Raw genomic sequence first — 22,393 nt, 5'->3', positions numbered from 1 at the left:
ATGGTTGTTAGACAAGGTTTGCTGACATCTCCAGATAAGCAAGGTGAGGACCAGTGTTGCCCATCCTGTGAGAAATGGGGTGTGGGGAAAGTAAACCGCACCATTCATTCTCTGCTTAGAATCATAGTCAATGAAAACCAACAAGATTGGGACGTTTGTTGTCTTTGCATATAACACCAGCCAGCACTCAGCTAATCCATTACTTTCCTTATGACATTATTTTCGAACCTTATTAATAGCACCAGAGATTGCAACGCCCGGAGCAGAGAGCCAAGCCCAGCCAGCCCCACAGCACAGGAGCTGCAGGAACCGCCACTGTGGGGTGAGTGCCGGGCAGAACCCAACCCCCGCCCCCCCACACACACACACACCTCCCTGGGAGACAGGATCTGACCGAAACTACCCCAGGGCAAGGCCGTAACCAGAGCAGGGCAGCTGCCAAGGGTGCAAAGATTATGGGGTGACTCGGGCTGGCGATGCCAGCGAGCTCGGGCCAGTCCCACATGGAGGTGCTTGGAGAAGGTGCACTACCTCTGTTCCCTGAGTCACCTCAGTGAGCCAACCAGCCTGCCTGGGTTGGGGGGACACAACCAAAAAATCTGGGGGGGCATGTGATCCTGCATGCTCCCCCCTCCCCACACACATCACTCCTGGTCGTTGGTGCAAATATGCTTGCTCATCCCAGGTGCTAAAATGCCTAGTTACAGCTCTGCCCCAGAGGCTCCACCCACAGACTATTTATTGAGTCGCAACAGGCCATAAACATTTACAAATGGGTCCTGAGCCCAAATAGGTTGAGAACAACTTACTCTGAAACTTACTTAGTTACTGAAGTTCCTCTGAAACTTACTTAGTCTTTCTCTAGCATATTTCCTATGAGATACCTGGAGGGTCCACAAGATGGCTCTATGCCAGAGCAATGCTGTACGCCCTCTATCCGTTGGTCTTGCTGCTATCAAGGAGAGTTCCTCATGCCAAGGGTTTGCAGGGTTGGTTGCTTAAAAATAAATGTCTTTGCTGTCCAGCACAGTGCACTGGAAATTACACTGGTGTCAATGCCCAACTGCATGACCTACGTTTAGCCCCGAACACTACAGAACTATTTACAATCTTTTTTTAATTTCTCATGGACTTTTTGGAGCATACTGATTCTGTGGAATGACAGCGGCAGATTTTTAATGGTCCACTAATTGAATTTGTTTTGGCTAGGTCCCAGCAGGGTAACTTCTTTCTTCCTCCTCAAATTCCCCTGAAGTTTCAACTGAAAGATGATATTCCTCTGCACTTCCTGTAGCATAGTGTTGGCATGTGTTAATTAACTCTAGCATTCCACCTGAGACCTAGCTAGTTCTGGTGGCAAGCTCTCTCTCTATTCTGTAAAATGCTTTGGGAACATTCTGTTTTAAAGGAACAGTAAGTTATTATTTTTGTAACACCAATTGCGTTCTTTAACCCTGTATGGAGGAGATTACACAAAGTGCTTACCGGGGTTAGTATGATCTTTTTGTGTAGTTACATTCCCCTCAGACAATCACAAAAACCTACACGTTTCAAAATATTACATACACATTCCCAAGAAAGAGTACAAGTAAGGGAGTGCCTCCCTCCCTTTATTTTTCATATCGTTTGCTCCTGAAGTAAGCTTTGTATTTGCATGCCACTGTTAGCTTTTTAAATATCAATAATAGGAACCTGCCTGAGGTTATTTTCCCTTGTTTATGGTGATACACTAACATGCTGGAAGATAGCAGCTGTTGGTAAGATCTAGAAAGATTATCCTTTTTAACTACCCCCATCCCTTTCATACGGTAGGAGATACACTATATTTTCTGTGTGGGTTTTCATATGGATATGCAGTTAGCTGGTTGTTTGGGGAGTTGGTGTTGAAAAACAGAGCTGGCATTTGGTTTTAGTTATATTTTCAGCAATCTTTTGTATGAACAATGACTTTGAGTAGTTACATGATACTATATTCATCTTGATTTATTACTGGGGAGATGGCTTTTTTATTCTGTGGGTCATATTTTCATTTGTTGTCTACAGTGTTTATAATGTAATGCATATATTATGAGTCAGAGATAGATTCTAGCGCTATATATTTATGTAAAATAGAAAACAATATTTACCCACTTTTATAAAATGTATGGATAGCTACAGATAAAAAGTACTACATATTATTAATTATATTTATTATAGGTGGGGCTGGTAACACTTCCTATTATTAATGTTTTCCGACACTTCCCATTATACAACCCTGTTTTCAGCTGCTTGTAACTTTGCCTAACTTCAACCATTTTCGCTGAAATTTTCTATAGTGGCTATCTGCCTCAGGCTGAAGGTTTTGGAAAACTTCAGCCAAAACAGTTCAGCCATTTTAGAGAATGAGGCTAATGAAAAATACATTATTTTGCCCATGTTAGAAAAAATTCTGACAACTTTTTATTTGAGAAGCTCCTGTTTTGGAGCAGGGACTTGACATTTTACGGGGGTGTGCCTTTGACTGTGCCCGTGAAAAAGCAATCCAAATCTGGCTAAATTGAAAAATTGCAGTTTGCACACACTCAGTAGAAACCTGCTAGGACCTGTCCAGCCAAATTCCCTGAAGTTTCTGTGGCTCTAAATTCCCTAATGTTACTATTCAAAAAATAGTATGTGATTGTGTAATTAAAGACCATATCATAATGGGCAAGCACAAATTAAGGTTGCACAGGTAACCTTAATTCTGGCATTTCCTAACTTTATGAGTGCTTGACTTTGCAACCTTAATAATATTCTTTTCAGATAATTTTTGTGTGTGTATTTATTATGTACAGTGTGTTTAGTGCGTGGTAGTTGAGTGGCCCCCCATGGTACAAATACATTTTAATGAGGGAGTTTCTCATGGAGTGAGGTTGCAGGTGTATGTGCCTGTGTATATATAACTACATTTAGGGTATGTCTACACTGCACACTCTTTAGGGCAGTACGTAGATTATATGCATTACACGCTGCCACCCCCACCTCAGCACAGGTATAAATAGTATAAACGGTGTGGCACTGCTTAGGCAACTAAAACAAAGACATGTCTGAACCCTGTAGGTATGTGCCCTGCATGGGTCTCTACATGCCCAAGCGGTGCCTTTCCCATCTATGCTGCTACTTTTAGCAGTGTAATGGCCCACTGCCTCCCGCTACTGGAGTCTTTGCCCACCACAGGGAAAGGCTCCAGCACTGGGGAAAGGATCTGGCAGAGGGGAGGCAGTAGAGAAAGTCTCTGCCTTTGACAGCTTCCCCTGCAGGATCCTTTCCCCACTGCCTCCCTGCACAGGATCCTTTCATGGACACGTGTAGCTACATGCCACAGTGTAGACGCATGCTTTTCACTGCAATGCATAGCTACATAGCCTACATGCCACCGCCAGTAGTGTGCAGTGTAGACATAGCCTTAGAGAGTTCTGTATTTGTTGTTCTCCATGGTAAACGAACTACATTTCAATAGTTATTTACAGTGTAAACAGGAAGTTTCTGTCTTTCATATTCTGGGATATGGAAAAAAATGGGTTTATGTCTCTCTACATTTTCATGATATTATATCTATTCAGTACCTCAGCTATAGTTTTCTTTCCTGTTACATTAAAAAAGAGCACGTTTTACTTTCACTCCATCTTTATAGACATCCAACTGCTATTTTTTTCTTTTTCCATTTTTGCTTATTGTTTGCACCAGCTGCTTTGAAGTCACACTTAATTAGATTCTTTTCATCATTTGGCATTTGAAGTAACTGTATGTTGGATAACAAGCCACTAGATCTCTGAACTTAGGGCAAATTCCATCTTTTGAAGCTTGAATCATTAGCAGCAAATGGTGAAATCAATGGAAATTTATTTATTGGTGTTTAAATAAGCCTGTGTTTGAATTTAAGGTACTCTCTGGCCTCTTTAAGTCCTTTTAAGCTTCTTAGTAGAACATTTTTTCATAATTAAAGATGATTCTCTCCCTCCACCCCCTCTGCACAGGTGCATGGACTAACTGCAGCAGAACCATTGTGTTGCTATAAGCGAGACAGGATCTGAGGGCCTCCTTCACACAGCAGAGCAGAGCTGAGAAAGGGAGCAACATGGGGACAGGGCAGTGGATTTGTCATCCAGCCACTCATCTCCACCATTCATGCAATGCAGAACAGCCATGGGCTTTACTGTTCTGCTTCTGTACCACAGCCTGTAGTGCAATATTGGATCAACACACACCCCAAACTTCCTCTGCTTTTCCCAGCACGCAGCCTGGTAACTTGGGCTGGGCTCAAAGGGCAGCATTCGCTCTTAATTGCAAGGGGAAATCATATGTTAATTCATATTTCCTTTTTTTATGCTATATTTCTTTCTATTAGGGTCTTTCCAACACAAATACCACAGACAAGAGGTTCCCTGTCACACACTGGAAAAGGCTGAAATGGCTGCCTTCAGAGACAAGAAGTAATTACAAAAAAAAAAAATCAATCGTCTGGCTGTTACGAAGTACGTTTATTTGACATTTAAAGGCTACCATGACATCTGTGTTACTTCAGTATAGTAAGAACTACCTAACTCAATGGCAAACAGCAAATGCACTAATAGTAGAAGAAAAGTGGGACTTAGAGGTACAGTAGAACCTCATAGTTACAAACGCCAGAGTTACAAACTGACCAGTCAACCATAAACCTCATTTGAAAGCAGAATTAAACAATCAGGCAGTAGCAGAGACAAAAAAAAATTTTTTTAAAAGCTAATACAGTACAATGCTGTGTTGAACATAAACTACTAAAAAAAAATAAAGGGAGAGCAGCATTTTTCTTCTGCATAGTAAAGTTTCAAAGCTGTATTAAGTCAATGTTCAGTTGTAAACTTTTGAGAGAACAACCATAATGTTTTGTTCAGAGTTACGAACATTTCAGAGTTACGAACAACCTCCATTCCCAAGGTGTTTGTAACTCTGCGGTTCTTCTGTACTCAGACTTCATCAACTGTACAAGGTCATACCTATTAAACTAGAATACTTTGCTTTGCAACATATTAGATACAGTAATTAACTTCTCAATGAATGTTTGTGTGCACTGCATATAATTATACCATAGCTGACACAGACAACATCTCTTGGCTTCCAACTATACAAAGTATTCTCACACCCACGGGTTAAGTAGAAATCCTGGCAACTAGTATTTCTGCCAGGAGAAACTAATCTTTGTTTAACATGGTCATTTTACCCATTAGGTAAAGTAATCCAGTGAGATGGTTTAATGCTTTGTTAGGCAAAAAGATTCTTTTCCCCAAGAATCAGGCAGGCACAGACAATACTGAAGGGGGGGGGTTATTCACGGTACCAGGAAGACTGACAAGCAGCTTCAAAAATATGGTGCCACCGTGGCCAGTTATATACATTCTCTTATCAATTCATTTGCATTTATCTGTACATACAGAGACAGACATTGTTACAAGTCAAGAGAGAACCCTGAAAAAAGATAAAAATAAGAACAGTACATACATATAGAGGTCATCCTAATTGCATCAAACATCTATGACTACCTTGTGGGGGAAGGAGGCTGGGTGTGGGGGGTAGGGATGAGTGCTTACAGATATCCGGTGGGCTGTGAAGGGAGGGTTTGTTCTGTTTTAAGAGCTGCGTTACTGGGCGGGCATTGGCCATGTAAGCTTATCAATTGTTTACAGTTGTCAGTGTCCTTGCTACTGAAATGCTTATTGAAGCATTCCTGCTTGTTCCGCGGTTTCTGTCTTAGCTGTTAGCTAAATTTTAACTCTTGCCTGACAGCTTCTTGGGAATGGCATAAAACAAAGAATAAGTCCAATATGCAGCTGAAAGGGTCAAAATCATCCATTAGTAAATTCAAAATCTTGACCTTTTCAGTGTACAATTGGCCAAGGTGGTATTAGTTTTGTAGTTTGGGAATATCAAAGATTTTGGCCAGCTTTGTCATTCCTCCGAGCTGTAGCACCCTTAAACCAGCGATGAGGCAGGGTGGCATCCACATCAGAACAGATACTTGTGTGCATTTCATGAAGAAGAAGAAGATCTGCTCCATCTCATCTGATATCAATTTAAAGGACAAGCTGAGGGTGGAAAAATAACATGGCCTTGTTTGCTGATTTAAAATTTTGTATTTAAACCAACTCTGCCTATAGCGTAAAGGATGTTTCAAGATCGATGGGGGAGGGGAAAGTTTTTCCCATTCCCTTTTATTACTAGCTGAGCCAGATGAAAACAGAAAACAAGTATGTATGTGTATTCTTGTGAATAAAACTTTCCAATTTGCTTTCTCCATTTACCCACTTGAGACCTTAATCCAATCCCCACTGAATTCAGTGGGAGTCTTTCCCACTGACTTCAGTCAGTACTTGATCAGACACTTACTCATGTACCTTTGGGTTGGGTGATTTTTCTGTTTGCAAACATGTTTAAAGAAGGTGAAAAGTGTCACAAATTCTAGTACAAGTAAATATCACTGAGAATATTTGCACTGGCAGTGTTTGCTCAGCCATTTGAAAATCTGTATTGCTTACACAATAGATTTGAACAATTATGATGATATACGGATAATTTGTGAACAAATAAACAGGACTTCAGTTTTAAGCATCCAATCAGAGATTGGAAATGATACCAGGTAGCTTAGCTGATCAATTGTATAGCAGTGAATAAAGAATTGCAAATACTCACAGAATAGTTCCTGAATAATCCATAAACAATTTTTCCACACATATAATTCAAACAATTGTGAACATACTTGTTAGAATCCCAACCTAACTGTTGATAATTTATGAACAGAATAAAAGTGCTGAATTCATTGATTACATTTTTCATAGTGATTAATTCAGACAGCTCTAATTGCTTAAGACACTTGCATATAAACAGGATTGTTCCTTAGAATTTCATCTGCTCTTGATACCTATTCATTACCTGAGTGAGATTTCCTTTGCCAAACCTTATCAGTACAAATCTATGCAAAGCAATCTGCAGGGGAAAATGAAAAGCAAAGAGGAGAGACAATTATTCTCGAGAGTGAATACTATTAATCTTGTGTTAAAATGGAACACGTTACCCTTTGAAAACTGGCATTGATCCTGAAGCCACTCCAGCTGACCTTTCTGACAAACAAATCCCTTAGAAACGTTGAATCTACAAGGAGAAAAACTAGTTCCCCATTTCAGCACTTCAGCAAGAAAGCTTAGGAAGAGGAAAAGGTGTCGCTTCGTCTGAGTCCAATATACAGTGAAGCAAGTGAAATGTTTGACATTTTTATTTTGTTTTTGTTATATTGGCAGAGGATGTGAACAGATTGAAAGTTGACCATTTGAGAATGAAAGCAGTTCTTCTGCTGTATAAAGCAGTAAGTTTAACGAGCTAGAGTATGTCCGTGTGTCTGTTTGTCTGTCCTTTCCTTATATCACGTTTTGCTTCATCAAGATTGTGTTACTGAGAAGAGTTTCTTGAGCTCCTAGTTTAAAAAAATTACTGGAATTTTATTATATGTTCAGGTTTCAGAGTAACAGCCGTGTTAGTCTGTATTCGCAAAAAGAAAAGGAGTACTTGTGGCACCTTAGAGACTAACCAATTTATTTGAGCATAAGCTTTCGTGAGCTACAGCTCCCTTCATTGGATGCATACTGTGGAAAGTATAGAAGATCTTTTTCTACACACAATGCATGAAAAAATGGGTGTTTACCACTACAAAAGGTTTTCTCTCCCCCAACCCCACTCTCCTGCTGGTAATAGCTTATCTAAAGTGATCACTCTCCTTAAAATGTGTATGATAATCAAGTCGGGCCATTTCCAGCACAAATCCAGGTTTTCTCCCCCCGCCACCCCCCCCCCCGGTGGGGGGAGAGAAAACCTTTTGTAGTGGTAAACACCCATTTTTTCATGCTTTGTGTTTATAAAAAGATCTTCTATACTTTCCACAGTATGCATCCGATGAAGCGAGCTGTAGCTCACGAAAGCTTATGCTCAAATAAATTGGTTAGTCTCTAAGGTGCCACAAGTACGCCTTTTCATTATATGTGCAGTTTAACGTAAGAGCTTTCCGGAGAGTAAGTTTTAATTCAAATTGTGCTTCATAAGCATCTATGTTTAACAAAAATAAAGTCTACACAGTAAAACTTTCTTAATTCACACTAATCTCTGGAAGCCCCATTGTGAATTATAGAATTCTGCAGACAGACAACCAAATGGTCACTTATAAAAAAAACCAAATGTAATGCATCACAAAATATACTTCTGTTCATCCCATAGTAATAGGAGATCTCACTACAACCTTGTGCTATTACAGCCTAGATGAAAAACAGGGAAATAACATTGATTTTGTGCATGATTTATGGAGAGTGTGGATTCCAAGTGTATCTCAGTTTTAATGAGCACATACTTTGATTACTCTTTACCTCTCAAAGATGGGTAAAAAAGGCAAAAAAAATTCTATGGATATTCATCACAGTTGTGATTAATTCATTTCCATCATGTTCAGGAAAATTTTGTACTTCATTCCTGCAAACGTTTGAGTGATTGGATTGGATTGGCCCAAATGTTTGTGGAAAGCAAATGTAAAAGTTGCATACATCAGAAGCTGCAAAAAATAGATTTTGAATTTGGGTCAAGAGTATTGGTAGATGTATCCAGTGAGAGAACAGAAGCAATACCACATGATTATCTATTTAAAACTAAGCAACACCAGATCAAATTTCACAAGCCACATTCAATCAATCAAGCAGGTTAAAAAGCCAGCATATGTTTGAATAAACAACTAACAAATAGATCTGGGGAAATCATGAACGGTTTGCAGATATTCTGTTAGCAAAATGAGAGGCCACATTTGTTGAATAAATTGTTTATCATTAATTATTTTCTTACCTGTACTATCTGTCAATCCATTTCTAAAGGGACTATTATCGTAGTATCTGGGAACTACACCTTCATACACAATAAACATAAAACAGATTACTACACTTAATTACCAGATAAATTGCCAAGAAATTGCCACTATAGCTTGATTATTAACTTTTTGCTGTATTATTTGATGACATAATACCAATTATATGTATTTATATTAAAGCATCCTGCTTTCCTGGTGAAAAGAAAATAATACAGGTTAACCTTGTCTTAAATGATTGTTAGATTTGATTTGCTTAACCTCTCAGTAAATAATAGTTATTTGATATAGTCCATTTACCCTGCTTAAAAAGAAAAAAGGGTCATGGGAATTGCTGGCTTCATTGATATTCCTAATATAGTACAGTGCTGTAGTCTCACTTCTTGGCAGAAAAAGACCTAAGAAAAATTAATGACAGGTTTCAGAGTAGCAGCCGTGTTAGTCTGTATTCGCAAAAAGAAAAGGAGTACTTGTGGCACCTTAGAGACTAACCAATTTATTTGAGCATGAGCTTTCGTGAGCTACAGCTCACTTCATCGGATGCATACCGTGACGGTACGCATCCGATGAAGTGAGCTGTAGCTCACGAAAGCTCATGCTCAAATAAATTGGTTAGTCTCTAAGGTGCCACAAGTCCTCCTTTTCTTTTTAAGAAAAATTAAGAGACTCTGGCCCCAATCAAGCAAAGTACTTAGCTATATCCTTAATCTTAAACACATAATTAGTCTCATTGAAAGTAATGATACTACTCAAGCTTAAAGTTAAGCATGTGCCTTTATACTTTGCTCAATTGGGGCCACTGAGCTTGTGAAACTCTTATTTGCTCCTGAAACCTTTTAGAACAGGGCCTTTTCAGATATCCATCCCAAAGCCATCTACACTGCAAGCGAAACTGCCTTACAAGAAAATCTGAATATTCACAGGGAGAAAAATTGCTATCGGGGCAATATAGGCTCGTGGGAGGTGAGTCTCCATATCTTTTTTACAGGTATATCTACAGTGCCCACCGTTGTTATATCTGAGCACTGAACTAAGTATCTTAGATTCACATGGCACTTTCCAGGAAAACATCAAATGCAATAGTCCATGGAAAGGCAGTCCTACCCTAAAATGCTGAGTCTGATTCTGGAGAATGGTACTATTATCACATGTATTATGTCACAGCCCACCATACTAATAAGGAAGAATACACACAAAGCCTCACACTAGAGGCAGAAGGATGAATTTAAGGACCATTGAACATTTTAGATTTCCCCAGTTATCTTAAACCATAGGGGCCCCTGCATGGACTAACTTTGTACCAATCAATTCCCAAAATACTCAAAGTTCAACAGTACTCAGCAATTATTATTCCTTTTTATGGTGAGATGTTTAGCATTTGCACACACTGGGATATATTTATACGTATGCATCTTTATCTCTGTTTCATTAGTTGTACATGCTGGCATATTAAATGTAAGTGCATAAAACACTGAAAGAATGTTTGTGGAAAGAGGAGAATCAAAAGTTCAAACAAGGAAACAGAGATACTGAACAAAGCTAGATTTTTCAACCTGACATATTGTCTACACCTGGCTCTTTAGGAGGACAGTTATATGTTTATAGAACATCCATTTTACCATGCAGTTATGTATCTGTTATAATGCACAGTGAGCGACAGAGACAGTTTCTGAGCCCCTTAAATAAGAAAGAAGCCCTTTTCTGTTAACGATCATGAATTTTTTAATTTTCAGAAGTGACTAGTGATTTTTAGTGCATAACGTGAGGCATTTGATTATCAAAAAGTGCTAACTATCCGTCTGAAAAGCCGGTCCCCTTAAGGCATTTCAAGTTGAGCACCCAAAAATCACTAGTTACTTTTGACCATTTAAATCCATAGGTCAAATTTATCCCTGGGCCAACTGCATTGACTTAGAGTTATATTAAATTCCATTGACTTTAATAAGTGCAGTTACACAAGAACTGAACATGTCACCATATAGTAAATACAAATAATGATTTAAAAGAGCTTTGTGACATCAGAGAATAGTGGTCAGGAATTTGTTTTTCAGTCCTATTCTTAAACAGCACCTGGTTTTCAGCAAGGGATAATAATTAATTAAAAAGGGATATGAAGTACATGAGGTTAAATAAGGAACATTCAGTTTGAGAATGGAGATTTCTTTTCTGATTGTGTTCTTTCTAACTGATAACAGCTAGAGGTCTGCATGCTGTAGCTAAGGGATGCAACCACCAGTTTGTGATTATTCTCTGGAACTGGATGAAAAAACTTACCCTAAAGCAGAATGTCATCTAAACAAGCAGACCGACCCACATGAAGAGAATGTTGATTTGTCAGGAAACAGTGACTCAGAAAGTGACATCTTCCAGCCCTGCGAAACAAGGGCTATCTCAATTGGTATGGACTGTAAAAGGTCACCAGTTGGCTGCATCCAGAGAAGAAGTTGCAGTGAGCCTCTAATCCTCCTAAAGGTTCCATTGAAGGAGCATGAGGAAAGCTACAGTGCACCTTTCCAGTTTGACAGGCATGCTCCAGGCAGAATTTCCACCTCCCCAATGCTAAGGAGGCTAAGAAATAGCGTGACCTCCGTCTCACAAGCTTCAGGACTTCAGGAGGGCTTTGATGGCACTAGGTTGGGAAGCCAGAGGGAGCACACCGGTTCACTGCGGCATATTTGTAAAAGTCCACCTCAGTGTACTATGTACTGTGCCTCGTCCTCATTTTCATTACCCTCCTGCATTCATGAAAAATTGCTATCTTTCAAAGAAAACTCAAACTCCAGCAGCTACTTTGGAGACTTTTGACCTCAAATCAAAGCTACCATATCAAAAAGATCAGCTCAGCAATGGTAGTTCTGAGCCAGTGTTTCAAAAATTTTGGAAGGTCAACACTGCTACCCTGCCTGGGAGAGAACAAGTTTCCCAGCTTAACACTATTCAGCAGGAATGTGTTCAGGTAACATGAGCTAGAATGGAATATTCCTTCCCCTTTTTCAGCTCTGTACGCTTGAATTATATCTCAAAGTAGATCATGGGCAAACTAAACCAGGGCCTGTCTGATTTAACCACAGCCTGACCTGAGTGCCGTTGCTTAAATAGACCAATGTCTATGTTAGTCAGGAAGGAAGGTTTCTCCTTCACAATTGGTGAGTAAGGCGCTGAATTAGCAAAACACTTAAGTAAATGATTAACTTTAAGCATGGAATAAATTGCCTAGGAAGGTTGTGGAATCTCCATCATTGGGGATTTTTAAGAGCAGGTTGGACAAACACCTGTAAGGGATGGTCTAGATAATACTTAGTCCTAGCTTGAGTGCAGAGGACTGGACTAGATGACCTCTTGAGGTCCCTTCCAGTTCTATGATTCTATGTGATTCAGTCCATCCCCATTCCACAAAGCACTTAAGCACGTGCTTTGCTGAATAAAGGTGGACTTAAGCATGTGTTTAAACACTCTACTGAACCAAGAGCCAAAGCCTATTTTTTATTTAAATCTAAATAGTTTTACTTTATTTTTTCCCCTCAAATATAGAAAGATATTATTGCTATCAGATGAGTTCTGGCCCCATTGCCTCTATGAACACCTTTCAGGAAATAATTAATTAGACTCATATTTGAGTCTGGAATCATATTTCCATTGGAAACTGATGCTCCTTAAAAAGAACTGGATTACTGTCTTTCATAACGAGTAACAACAATTTCTCACTTTCTTTCAGAAAAAGGAACTACTTATCTCAAGGTACGCAAGTATTTTTTTTAGCTTATTCTAAGCTGAAATCCCTTATTCTTTTAAATTTAGTCCAATTAGTGGAACGCTCACTGTATGCACATGCATGGAAAACTCGCATTTAAATTACAGGATCACTGGTTAGTTTATACTGCAGCTTGTTAATGAGATTTATTTGAGAGGCCCTCTCTCTGGCATGCCCTGATATGTTTGCACAATGTTTCAGTTGGACTGTCTGGGACAGCTACACAATAGTTTTGAATTGCTAAGCAGATCTAGCCATTTGGATTAACTAGTGTCCGATTTCATCTGTTGGAGAACGTAAAACATCCCAAAATCTTGAGTGACTTTTTTCTAAAATAGCTTTGGAGAATAGCTATAGCACAACAGCTCTATATTGTTCTCACAAGAGAATCAGATTGAGGATAACTGCTGGGTGAAGGGATTGTTAACTCTCCAGACCAAACAGAATATTTGAATTCTCTCCTTTGAAGGGTTAGCACAGCAACGTGCTGACATGATATGGAGTTGTAAAGTGCAGTTTGCTGTACCCGATCTCACTAAGCTCTTAGAAGAGTTGGGTGAATACTATAAAGAATTTTCCGGGAATATTAACTTTAATTTCAAACTGAATTTGCTTCACACTTGTACTCCTTTTGTGTCTCCTTTCTGTAAACATTTGCGCACCTGAATTTTACGTACACAACAAACAAAAATAGCAACAAGAACATAAAACAAGATAAGCATCACCAGCACCTCCCTACATATCAGTTCCTTGTTTCCTGGTGTTATAATCATTTTAATGAAAGTACCTTGAAAATTTTAGGTGGGATACATGGAAGGTGCAGGACCAGTAAAACTGTTAATGCTAGGTTGAAGATGTTTCTAGATGGCCAGAAACTAAACTAAATGATGATTTAACTGGGAATTGGTCCTGCTTTGAGCAGGGGGTTGGACTAGATGACCTTCTGGGGTCCCTTCCAACCCTGATATTCTATGATTCTATGATTCTAAACTAAACAGCAGGAATAGCCTCACAAACAACATTAAAGTGACGAGTTCATGGCTACATTTTAATAGGACTTACCCCCTAAGGTATTGGCAGGACTCTAATGTGAGTGAGTGTCAAAAGTGGGGGTTAATTTGCTCAATGCCTCACATGGGAAGGAAATTCCTAAAACATGCTCCAGTGTATGTGTGCATGTGTTTAAAAGCATACGGCTCATGGGTGGGCCAATTCCCCAAATTTTCTGAATTGCTGTAAATCCCAACCCACATTTCAGTCTTTGGAGCTTTTAGCAAACAGGAGACTATGGGAATAGCCACTCTGATCTGTCTGTGTCAGAGCAACACTGCATAGAAACAGGCCCAGGAATAGCATGAATGTTTGTATGAGCAGGAGATATAGTTCTGCTAAAATCTATCTACTAGTGGGTAGGTCTGAAAATTTCTGATGATTGAATTAGACAAAAGTTTAGTACTCAGAGCTTCAGCTGGGTTAATTTTGTTGATTTCATTGGAGCTGCATTAAATGTATGCCAGCTGAGAATCTGGCTCTCCAAGTATATCTAAATTACATCCGGTGTCATCTGGCCTGTTTAATCAAGAAATCAGAGTGGAAACCTTACAGAATGAGTTGTACACTCATGGATAGAAAACACTGTGAGAATATTTTATGATTTTGATGGTACATCATTATCTCTACTTCTTGTATTGGCCAAAATGAAGATATGCAGAGCTGTAAGAAAAAAAATGTTAGTTTTCTTTGTTTTAAACAACATTTTGAAGTTCAGTAATCGGATTTGGTTCAAGTTCTCAGCAAAGCATCTATTCAACTCTGATTTTATCCAAACCGGTTAATTCAACCCTAACGCAAATCCCTTGGTATCACAGCCAGAGGAAACGCTATTGGAATGTCAGAGAATTTTTCAGTTAGAAGACTGCTGTGAGGGCTGGCTGAATAGCACTATTTCACAGATCAGTCAGAAGAGCCTATAGGGCAGAGATGCATCCCTGCACCTGCAATCCTAATGGACGTGCCTTTTCTCTCAGTTTACTATGACTTCATCTTCACCCTACCCCATTCCATTGACATGCTGCGGAATTTACTACCAAAATGATCAAGCTTTCCCCCCCAGAGACGCTCCTCTCATCCTCAAGCGTAACCAGGACAGTCTGTTATTTTCAGTGGGATATGGGACACAGGCCTATCCATTTTTGAAATCCTGTTCATTCCCTGGTGCCCTCCAGATGAACTTGCTTATAATATTGTTGGAGTATGCCATGGTCTAATTTACTGCTGCACACATCCTACAATGCTGATCTTGGTGATCTATTGTTTTTATTCTTACATAAATTAGATTTATTTTAGTAACAACTTTGAAAGCATTTTTAAAATCAAATATGGTGCATGATATAGGTCAAGTATTCCCTGTCACATCTGAGATGTATTATAGGTGCAATGAAGAGACAATTATGAACACATCAATGTGCACGCCTTAAAAACATACCATGAGACATTTCATTCCATTGCTAGGAGAGATTGTACATAGTGTGTGTTTGATTTTTCCATATCCTGATTTACTTAAAGGTTTTTAATCGTTTTCTATAACTTTGTAATACAAACTGTTGACTCTGTGTTGTTTCACTGGCAAACCAGATTTAAAGGAAGAATTATTGCACAAATATTTGCAAACCTTGTTGCACTTCAGTTCATCCCTATGGTAAACACAATCCTTTCACTCAAGCACTTAAGCATGAAATTCTTCCCCTCCTCCCAAGAAAAAAAATCCTGAAGAAAACGCACACCTACAAACATTCTGTAGGCAAAAAATAATGGTGAAATGCTGTATTTCTATGTAGAGAACTCCAACTCCGGTAATTCAATTGCACAGGATTCCAGCTTTCTTTCTCCAGCAAAACCAACAAAAGAACCCAATATAAACTTTGGCTCAGGTGGTCACAGATTGACACATCTACGTGTACATGCATGATTTAGGCATGCAAGTCACTGATGCATACATCCAAGTTGGGGTTGCCTGCCTCCATGTACTGTAGACATGCACACGTGTATCCTCAGCTTGCCTATACATGTAGGAGATTCGCACACCTAAATGATGAGCTCAGTTAGGTGCACGTGTCTTTGAAAAGGAAGAACTTTATCTTGATTTTTGATTATGCTACTGTTTAATTTGATTACCAAGAATGGCAAAGAGCTACCGGTTGTTTGTCATCCCTGTTTTCAATAACCTAGCATTCAGTGTCAAAACGATTGTCATTAGCTATTTTTGAAGATCAGTAACAGAATTTTCTAAATTGGTATCATGAATCCAAGCTGATGGAAATCTGCCGAACTTTACAGTTTAGCCATTATACTACATGAAGTTGTTTATTGCCCATTACGCTGCAGCAGCTGGCTTGTACTGGAAAATAAGAGTCTTCAAGGTTACCATGACTGGAATTAGAAGTAGTTTCAGAAGCAGTTTTAAAACTGGGCTCTAGGACCATGACTATTATCATCATTTGACATTTGCAATGCAGTAGCATCTAGAGAACACAGTTAGGGCACTGCGCTAGGCACTATGATCATAGCCACATGACAAAAAGTCCCAGTTCAAAGAGTTTACAATCTATGTATCAGTTTTGAATGACATGAGAAATAAATCTCAGAGCCTCACTATAAACCAAAACATTAACAATACATTTGAAAATAAAATTCAGTCAAATACATATACTTACATTTAAATTAACAATTCCCACTCCCCATGCATCAGATCTAACCAAAAATGGAATAGCTTTCTGTTAGTAACAACAGTTGGAAAGAGCTGCTTGCCTTACATCAGTAAGCATGTTAAGGCATATTATATTGCAAATTACAGTGTTAGAAAATGTTTGAGTAATTACCAACTTTGACTGAACACTCTCTAGAGATTTATAAACATGAAAACGTCACAAAATGGTCAAAAGGAAGTGAAATATACAAAGGAATACTCAAACTTTTTAAAAATCCCATGAAATTCTTTTCTGATTTTCTAGCTTTTTTTAAAATCAGCTGAATTACATCAAAGATTAAATCAGCCGTCTTTACCCATGCAGGCCAAAGGCACCTACAACCATGTGTGGACTTAATTAACATCCCAGGGTGCTGCTATTCTATTCTTTATTCAAACACTCTCTTGTAGGGGCTTCAAAGTGAATCACTGAATGCATGGATCTATGCAGGAAATAGCCCGACTTGATTATGTAAAGAGTTGTCACTTTGGATGGGCTAGCACCAGCAGGAGAGTGAATTTGTGTGGGGGTGTGGAGGGTGAGAAAACCTGGATTTGTGCTGGAAATGGCCCACCTGTTGATCACTTTAGATAAACTATTACCAGCAGGACAGTGGGGTGGGAGGAGGTATTGTTTCATATTCTCTGTGTGTATATAAAGTCTGCTGCAGTTTCCACGGTATACATCTGATGAAGTGAGCTGTAGCTCACAAAAGCTCATGCTCAAATAAATTGGTTAGTCTCTAAGGTGCCAGAAGTACTCCTTTTCTTTTTGCAAATACAGACTAACACGGCTGTTCCTCTGAATGCATTTAAATGCTTCTGAAAGAACTTTAACCTTTTGTTCCTCCGCTCTTAAATATTCAATCCCTGGCCTTGGTTGTAAACTCAATGGGTCTCTTACTAGAGAAGGTTCCTTATTCTTTTATTAAATGCTCCTTTTGGCTAATATATAGGAGTCTTTTTACCTGTTACCTATTAATATGGCATACAGTAATTCAATGGGATTGTGTAAGACCTGACACATTATAAAGAAAAAATGCTGCAGGGGTCCATTTTTTTTTTAAATCCATTGTAAAAGGAACAGTGTGGGCCATGCCTGGTGTGGGTCGCAACTGAGAATGCCACATTCAGGGCAAACTGATAAAAAATAGGATAGATACACCCCAAACTGTTGGTTATGCTAACATTAGAGTTCATCAACCCAGTAAAAGTGAGTTCCTATATCACCACACTGCTTAACAAGAAACTAAGAACACAGTGTCCTTAGGCAATCCAGCCCCTCCCACCACTCAGACATCAGGTCTTTATGATGAGAGGTTACTGAAAACCAGAGTCATCATATTTAAGGTTCTTCTAATTCCAAAGGATCAGCCACTCCCCTAAGTCAATATGTTTACTTTAGATCTTACCAAATATCATGCTGTAGCCAGTTCCTTTAGTAACTGAAAACTAAAAGTTTATTAATAAAAAAAGAAAAGAAGAGTTATTAATTGGTTAAAGGAATCATATACATTACAATTGATTTCAGAGTTTGCAGGCGAGAATAATAGCAGTGATGTTATATAATGTCATATCTGCTAGCTTGTAATAAATCTCTCTCATTCACCCATTAGATTGAGGGTCCTCAGTCCATTGTTCAAAGCTCTCCTTTGTTAGAAATCATATCCAGAGATGTGGAGCAGAAATGAAGATATAGCAGTCATCACAGCTTGCAGTTTATAGTTCAGCCCATGTGCATGGAAAGTTACTGGCCAACATGGGGTCCAGGGTCACATGAGCATGGAAAGTTACTGGTAAAAGATGGGTTTCAGAGGAACAGCCGTGTTAGTCTGTATTCGCAAAAAGAAAAGGAGTACTTGTGGCACCTTAGAGACTAACCAATTTATTTGAGCATGAGCTTTCGTGAGCCACAGCTCACTTCATCAGATGAAGTGAGCTGTGGCTCACGAAAGCTCATGCTCAAATAAATTGGTTAGTCTCTAAGGTGCCACAAGTACTCCTTTTCTTTTTGGTAAAAGATGGAGTCTTAGATCACATGTCCTTACATACCTTGCTGAGTCATCAGATGTTTTCGGGAGGGTCCCTGGAATAGTTGATTGTTCTTCATGGGCCATCAAGCAGGCTGTCTAGTGTTGATGAATAGCTATCTAGGGGTATCACCCAGGAACACAACACATGTTTGAGATACAAATACATAGCAAATGTTCTTAACTTCAGATACAAAGATGATACATGCATATAAACAGGATTATCAAATTTAGCAGATTACAATTTTTGCATTTATACCTTACATCAGTGCTTCTCAAGCTATCTGATGTGTGGGACCGGCAATTTTTTTTCCAATATGCACGCAGACGGGCAGCCGATGGCTCGCGGACCAGCACCAGTCCGCGGACCACCACTTTGAGTAGTACTGCCTTACATGATATACTTTGTATCACATTTAGTGCAATTGTGCAACAGTGGTGATACATTAGTGTACACCTGGTTATCATTCTTTTTATATAACATCACAAGTAGTGGGGGAAATTATTACAGCTCTGTACCTTTTAATGCTTTGTCTTTCAAGACTTCTTAGGATGTGTCTGGCATGCCTGTTTTAGGAGTGACAATGATAGTGCCAGCAAGAGAAAGCAGGGCGTTTTCTGCATGGGGACCAGTTTTCTGCTCATTAAATTACTGATTTTTTTAATGTATTATACAGAGCCCAAGTGTGATTTTGGGTTTTTTTGCTTGCTGTTGCTTATTATTAGCAATGAGCACTTAAATAAATCATCTATGTAATAATATTAGGAGAGGCTCTGAAGTTTTTTCTCTTGTAGTTCATGTAGATCAGCAGAACGCAGACGTAGCTCTGTGGTGGTAAGCTTGCCTGGACTTGAGGTGTTCCCTGGAGACCTCCTAGTGTCAGACGATGATGCTGACTACCTGCAACGCTCACCATTGCTGCTAAATGGAGGTCAAGTACACGGTGGGTTTTGATTATTTTAAATCATGCATAAACTTATATTTTTTTAAAAAGTTAAATTATACTTGGGGCATAAACCAACACGCCTCAGGATTCAGAATATGAATGTCAGGTGTGAATATGAAAATTTCCTCAGTGAATTCTGCCTACAGTGGTACTGGTGTTTAGCATCATCATTAGTTTATAAGCCACTTACTCCAAAAGAAATTCTATGAGATAAATAAGGTGAGTCAAACTACAGATATCAGCGGCTTAATATTCCTATTGCTTGCCACATTTTGCTGCTTTTCTCAAGCCCAGGCAAATATAGATTTTTTTCCTTAGGGCTCGTCTACACTACTGTGTTACATTGGCGCAGCTGCACCCTGTAGCGCATCTGCTGAAGATGCACTATACTGATAGGAAAACGCTCTCCCATAGGCATAATTACTCCACCTCAACAAGAGGTGGAAGCTATGTCAGTGGGAGAGCATCTCCCACCGACTTCGCACTGGTGTGGACAAGGCTTAGGTCCATGTAACTTGCATCACTGTGGGGGTGGTTTTTTCACACTCCTGAGCGACATAAATCGCATCGACTTAAGCAACAGTGTAGACAAGTCCTTAATCTATAATTGTCTTGATGCTGTAGGTTCTTCAGCCATTAAAAAGGTCAGGAATTAGACTAGGTGTAGAGAGCTATTAGGGGATATCAAATGATGCACAGTCTTATGGGATATTATTTTGGAACTATTAAATTGACAGTTGTCTAAAGCATGATTTAAAAATGTGGTTTTGAACTTCAATTTTAATACAATGATACTTAAGCACATGCATTCATGAATCAGGGCCTAAGTTATTAGGATTTGATTACATGGAGAAATTTACTGGTATAACTATCCCAATATAATTATTCTAGAATAAGAGAGAGTCCACATGGGAAGTTATACAGGTATAACTATACTGATATAATTAGGCTGGTAAACTTATCTATGCGGACAAGCCCTTAGATGCTGTAATAAACAGATATGGCTAGTGTTCTTGAAAGTTGAATGATGTCATTTTAAAGAATTAACGTGAAGTCTAATTGACCATGTCATGGTAAGAAATTAACTTGCAATCATGTAGCTGGGTTTTTAGTAGTGCTGAGCACCTGCAACTCACATTGACAATGAGAATTGTGAGCACTCAGCAACTCTGACAATCCAGTCTTTGGTACACATCACTATTGCACATGGGACCTATTCTAAAAGCCATCAATGGGTTTAGCTCAACCCCACAAACTGCCTGTATACAGATGTTAAATTTTAGTTAAGTATAAATGATTTCTTCTCCTTAAGAATTTTATTTGTCTCCTTCAAAAAAAAAAAAAAAGAAAAGCCACAAAATAATATTCATGATCTTCCTTTTGTTTTCTTACCCAACAACGTATTTGTTTTAATTTCACCCATTAGAGTCCAAAAAACCAAGGTGGCTGTTCGCCAGAAAAGGAGCTGTGAGTATTTCAGAACATAATTTTTCCTGTAATAGAGTTTCCCACAGATTAATGTGAAAGGCTAACTTGGTTCTTCATTTTACAATCTCTGAAGAAAGACAGAGGGCTGGTGAAATCAAAAATAAATGCCCCAATTCAGGCAGGTAATCTGTGGGATGATCTGCACCCTACATAGGTCTCATGCGGATCTCTAATAGATATAAATTGGTATAAGCCCTGAAGCACAAGGCTTAATAACACTTCCAAAATTTTTGTTGGCTTTAATTACAATAATTCTAGATATTCATACAACTGTCCAATTCCTTTTTAATCTTGTAAAGTTGTTGCTTTCCTATGGCCACATGTCATTGAGGCCAAGAAGTTAAAATGGGATGACTCAAATAAGTACCTGTTAAAGTATCCTACTGTACTGGAGTCAAAAATCACTTCATCAGTGGTGTTAACTGAAGGATACATGCTGCAATGAAACAAATTTGATGTGTTGAAATAATACTATTTACCAGTAGTTGAAGAGTCCTCCTAAGAACAAAGCCAGCCTAACCCTGCATGGTTTTAGTCTCTAAGTTCCCCCTCTTACAATGCAATCTGCTAGCACAGATCCCCAGCAGCCGCAGCCCTGGAGCCTCTTTCTCTGGCCGCCGTAGCCCTGCACCTCCCAAATTCCCCCCACCACCTCTTCTCACACCACTGCCCCCTTCTACCTACCCGCTATTCCCCCCACGGCCACCACCTCCCCTTACATGTGCATCTTCTCCAGGGTCCAGGCACCTAATCAGAGGAGCCACGCCCGCGCAGCTCCACTAATTAGGTGGGTGGCCCTTCATTCTCTCATGTGTGGTCACCCAGGAGTGCACCATAGAGGGAACTATTCACGGACCACCTGAATGGAGCTCGCGGACCACTGATGGTCCACAGACCACAGTTTGAGAACCTCTGAATTAGAGAACATAGATTCATAGAATCATAGAATATCAGGGTTGGAAGGGACCTCAGTAGGTCATCTAGTCCAATCCCCTGCTCAAAAGCAGAACCCATCCCCAATTAAATCATCCCAGCCAGGGCTTTGTCAAGCCTGACCTTAAAAACTTCTAAGGAAGGAGATTCCACCACCTCCCTAGGCAACGCATTCCAGTGTTTCACCACCCTCCTAGTGAAAAAGTTTTTCCTAATATCCAACCTAAACCTCCCCCACTGCAACTTGAGACCATTACTCCTTGTCCTGTCCTCTTCCACCACTGAGAATAGTCTAGAACCATCCTCTCTGGAACCACCTCTCAGGTAGTTGAAAGCAGCTATCAAATCCCCCCTCATTCTTCTCTTCCGCAGACTAAACAATCCCAGTTCCCTCAGCCTCTCCTCATAACTCATGTGTTCCAGACCCCTAATCATTTTTGTTGCCCTTCGCTGGACTCTTTCCAATTTATCCACATCCTTCTTGTAGTGTGGGGTCAAAAACTGGACACAGTACTCCAGACGAGGCCTCGCCAATGTCGAATAGAGGGGGACGATCACGTCCCTCGATCTGCTCGCTATGCCCCTACTTATACATCCCAAAATGCCATTGGC

At 39.5% G+C, this 22,393-nt stretch overlaps 1 protein-coding gene across 1 annotated transcript in view; it reads left to right on the top strand.

Annotated features, from left to right (window-relative positions):
- PLEKHG7 (pleckstrin homology and RhoGEF domain containing G7) overlaps positions 1 to 22,393 on the top strand; it is a 72,851-nt gene continuing 50,458 nt past the window's right edge. The window contains exons 1-7 of the mRNA XM_075126158.1: positions 1 to 43; positions 7,290 to 7,354; positions 9,728 to 9,850; positions 11,655 to 11,843; positions 12,603 to 12,625; positions 19,209 to 19,345; positions 20,787 to 20,827. Coding sequence (XP_074982259.1) covers positions 1 to 43; positions 7,290 to 7,354; positions 9,728 to 9,850; positions 11,655 to 11,843; positions 12,603 to 12,625; positions 19,209 to 19,345; positions 20,787 to 20,827 — 621 coding nt within the window. The remainder of the gene's footprint in view (positions 44 to 7,289; positions 7,355 to 9,727; positions 9,851 to 11,654; positions 11,844 to 12,602; positions 12,626 to 19,208; positions 19,346 to 20,786; positions 20,828 to 22,393) is intronic.

Source organism: Caretta caretta, chromosome 1 (genome assembly GCF_965140235.1).
Source record: "Caretta caretta isolate rCarCar2 chromosome 1, rCarCar1.hap1, whole genome shotgun sequence".
NCBI lineage: Eukaryota > Metazoa > Chordata > Testudines > Cheloniidae > Caretta > Caretta caretta.
Note: the sequence above shows the minus strand (reverse complement) of the source record. Positions and strands in the feature narration are given on the sequence as shown.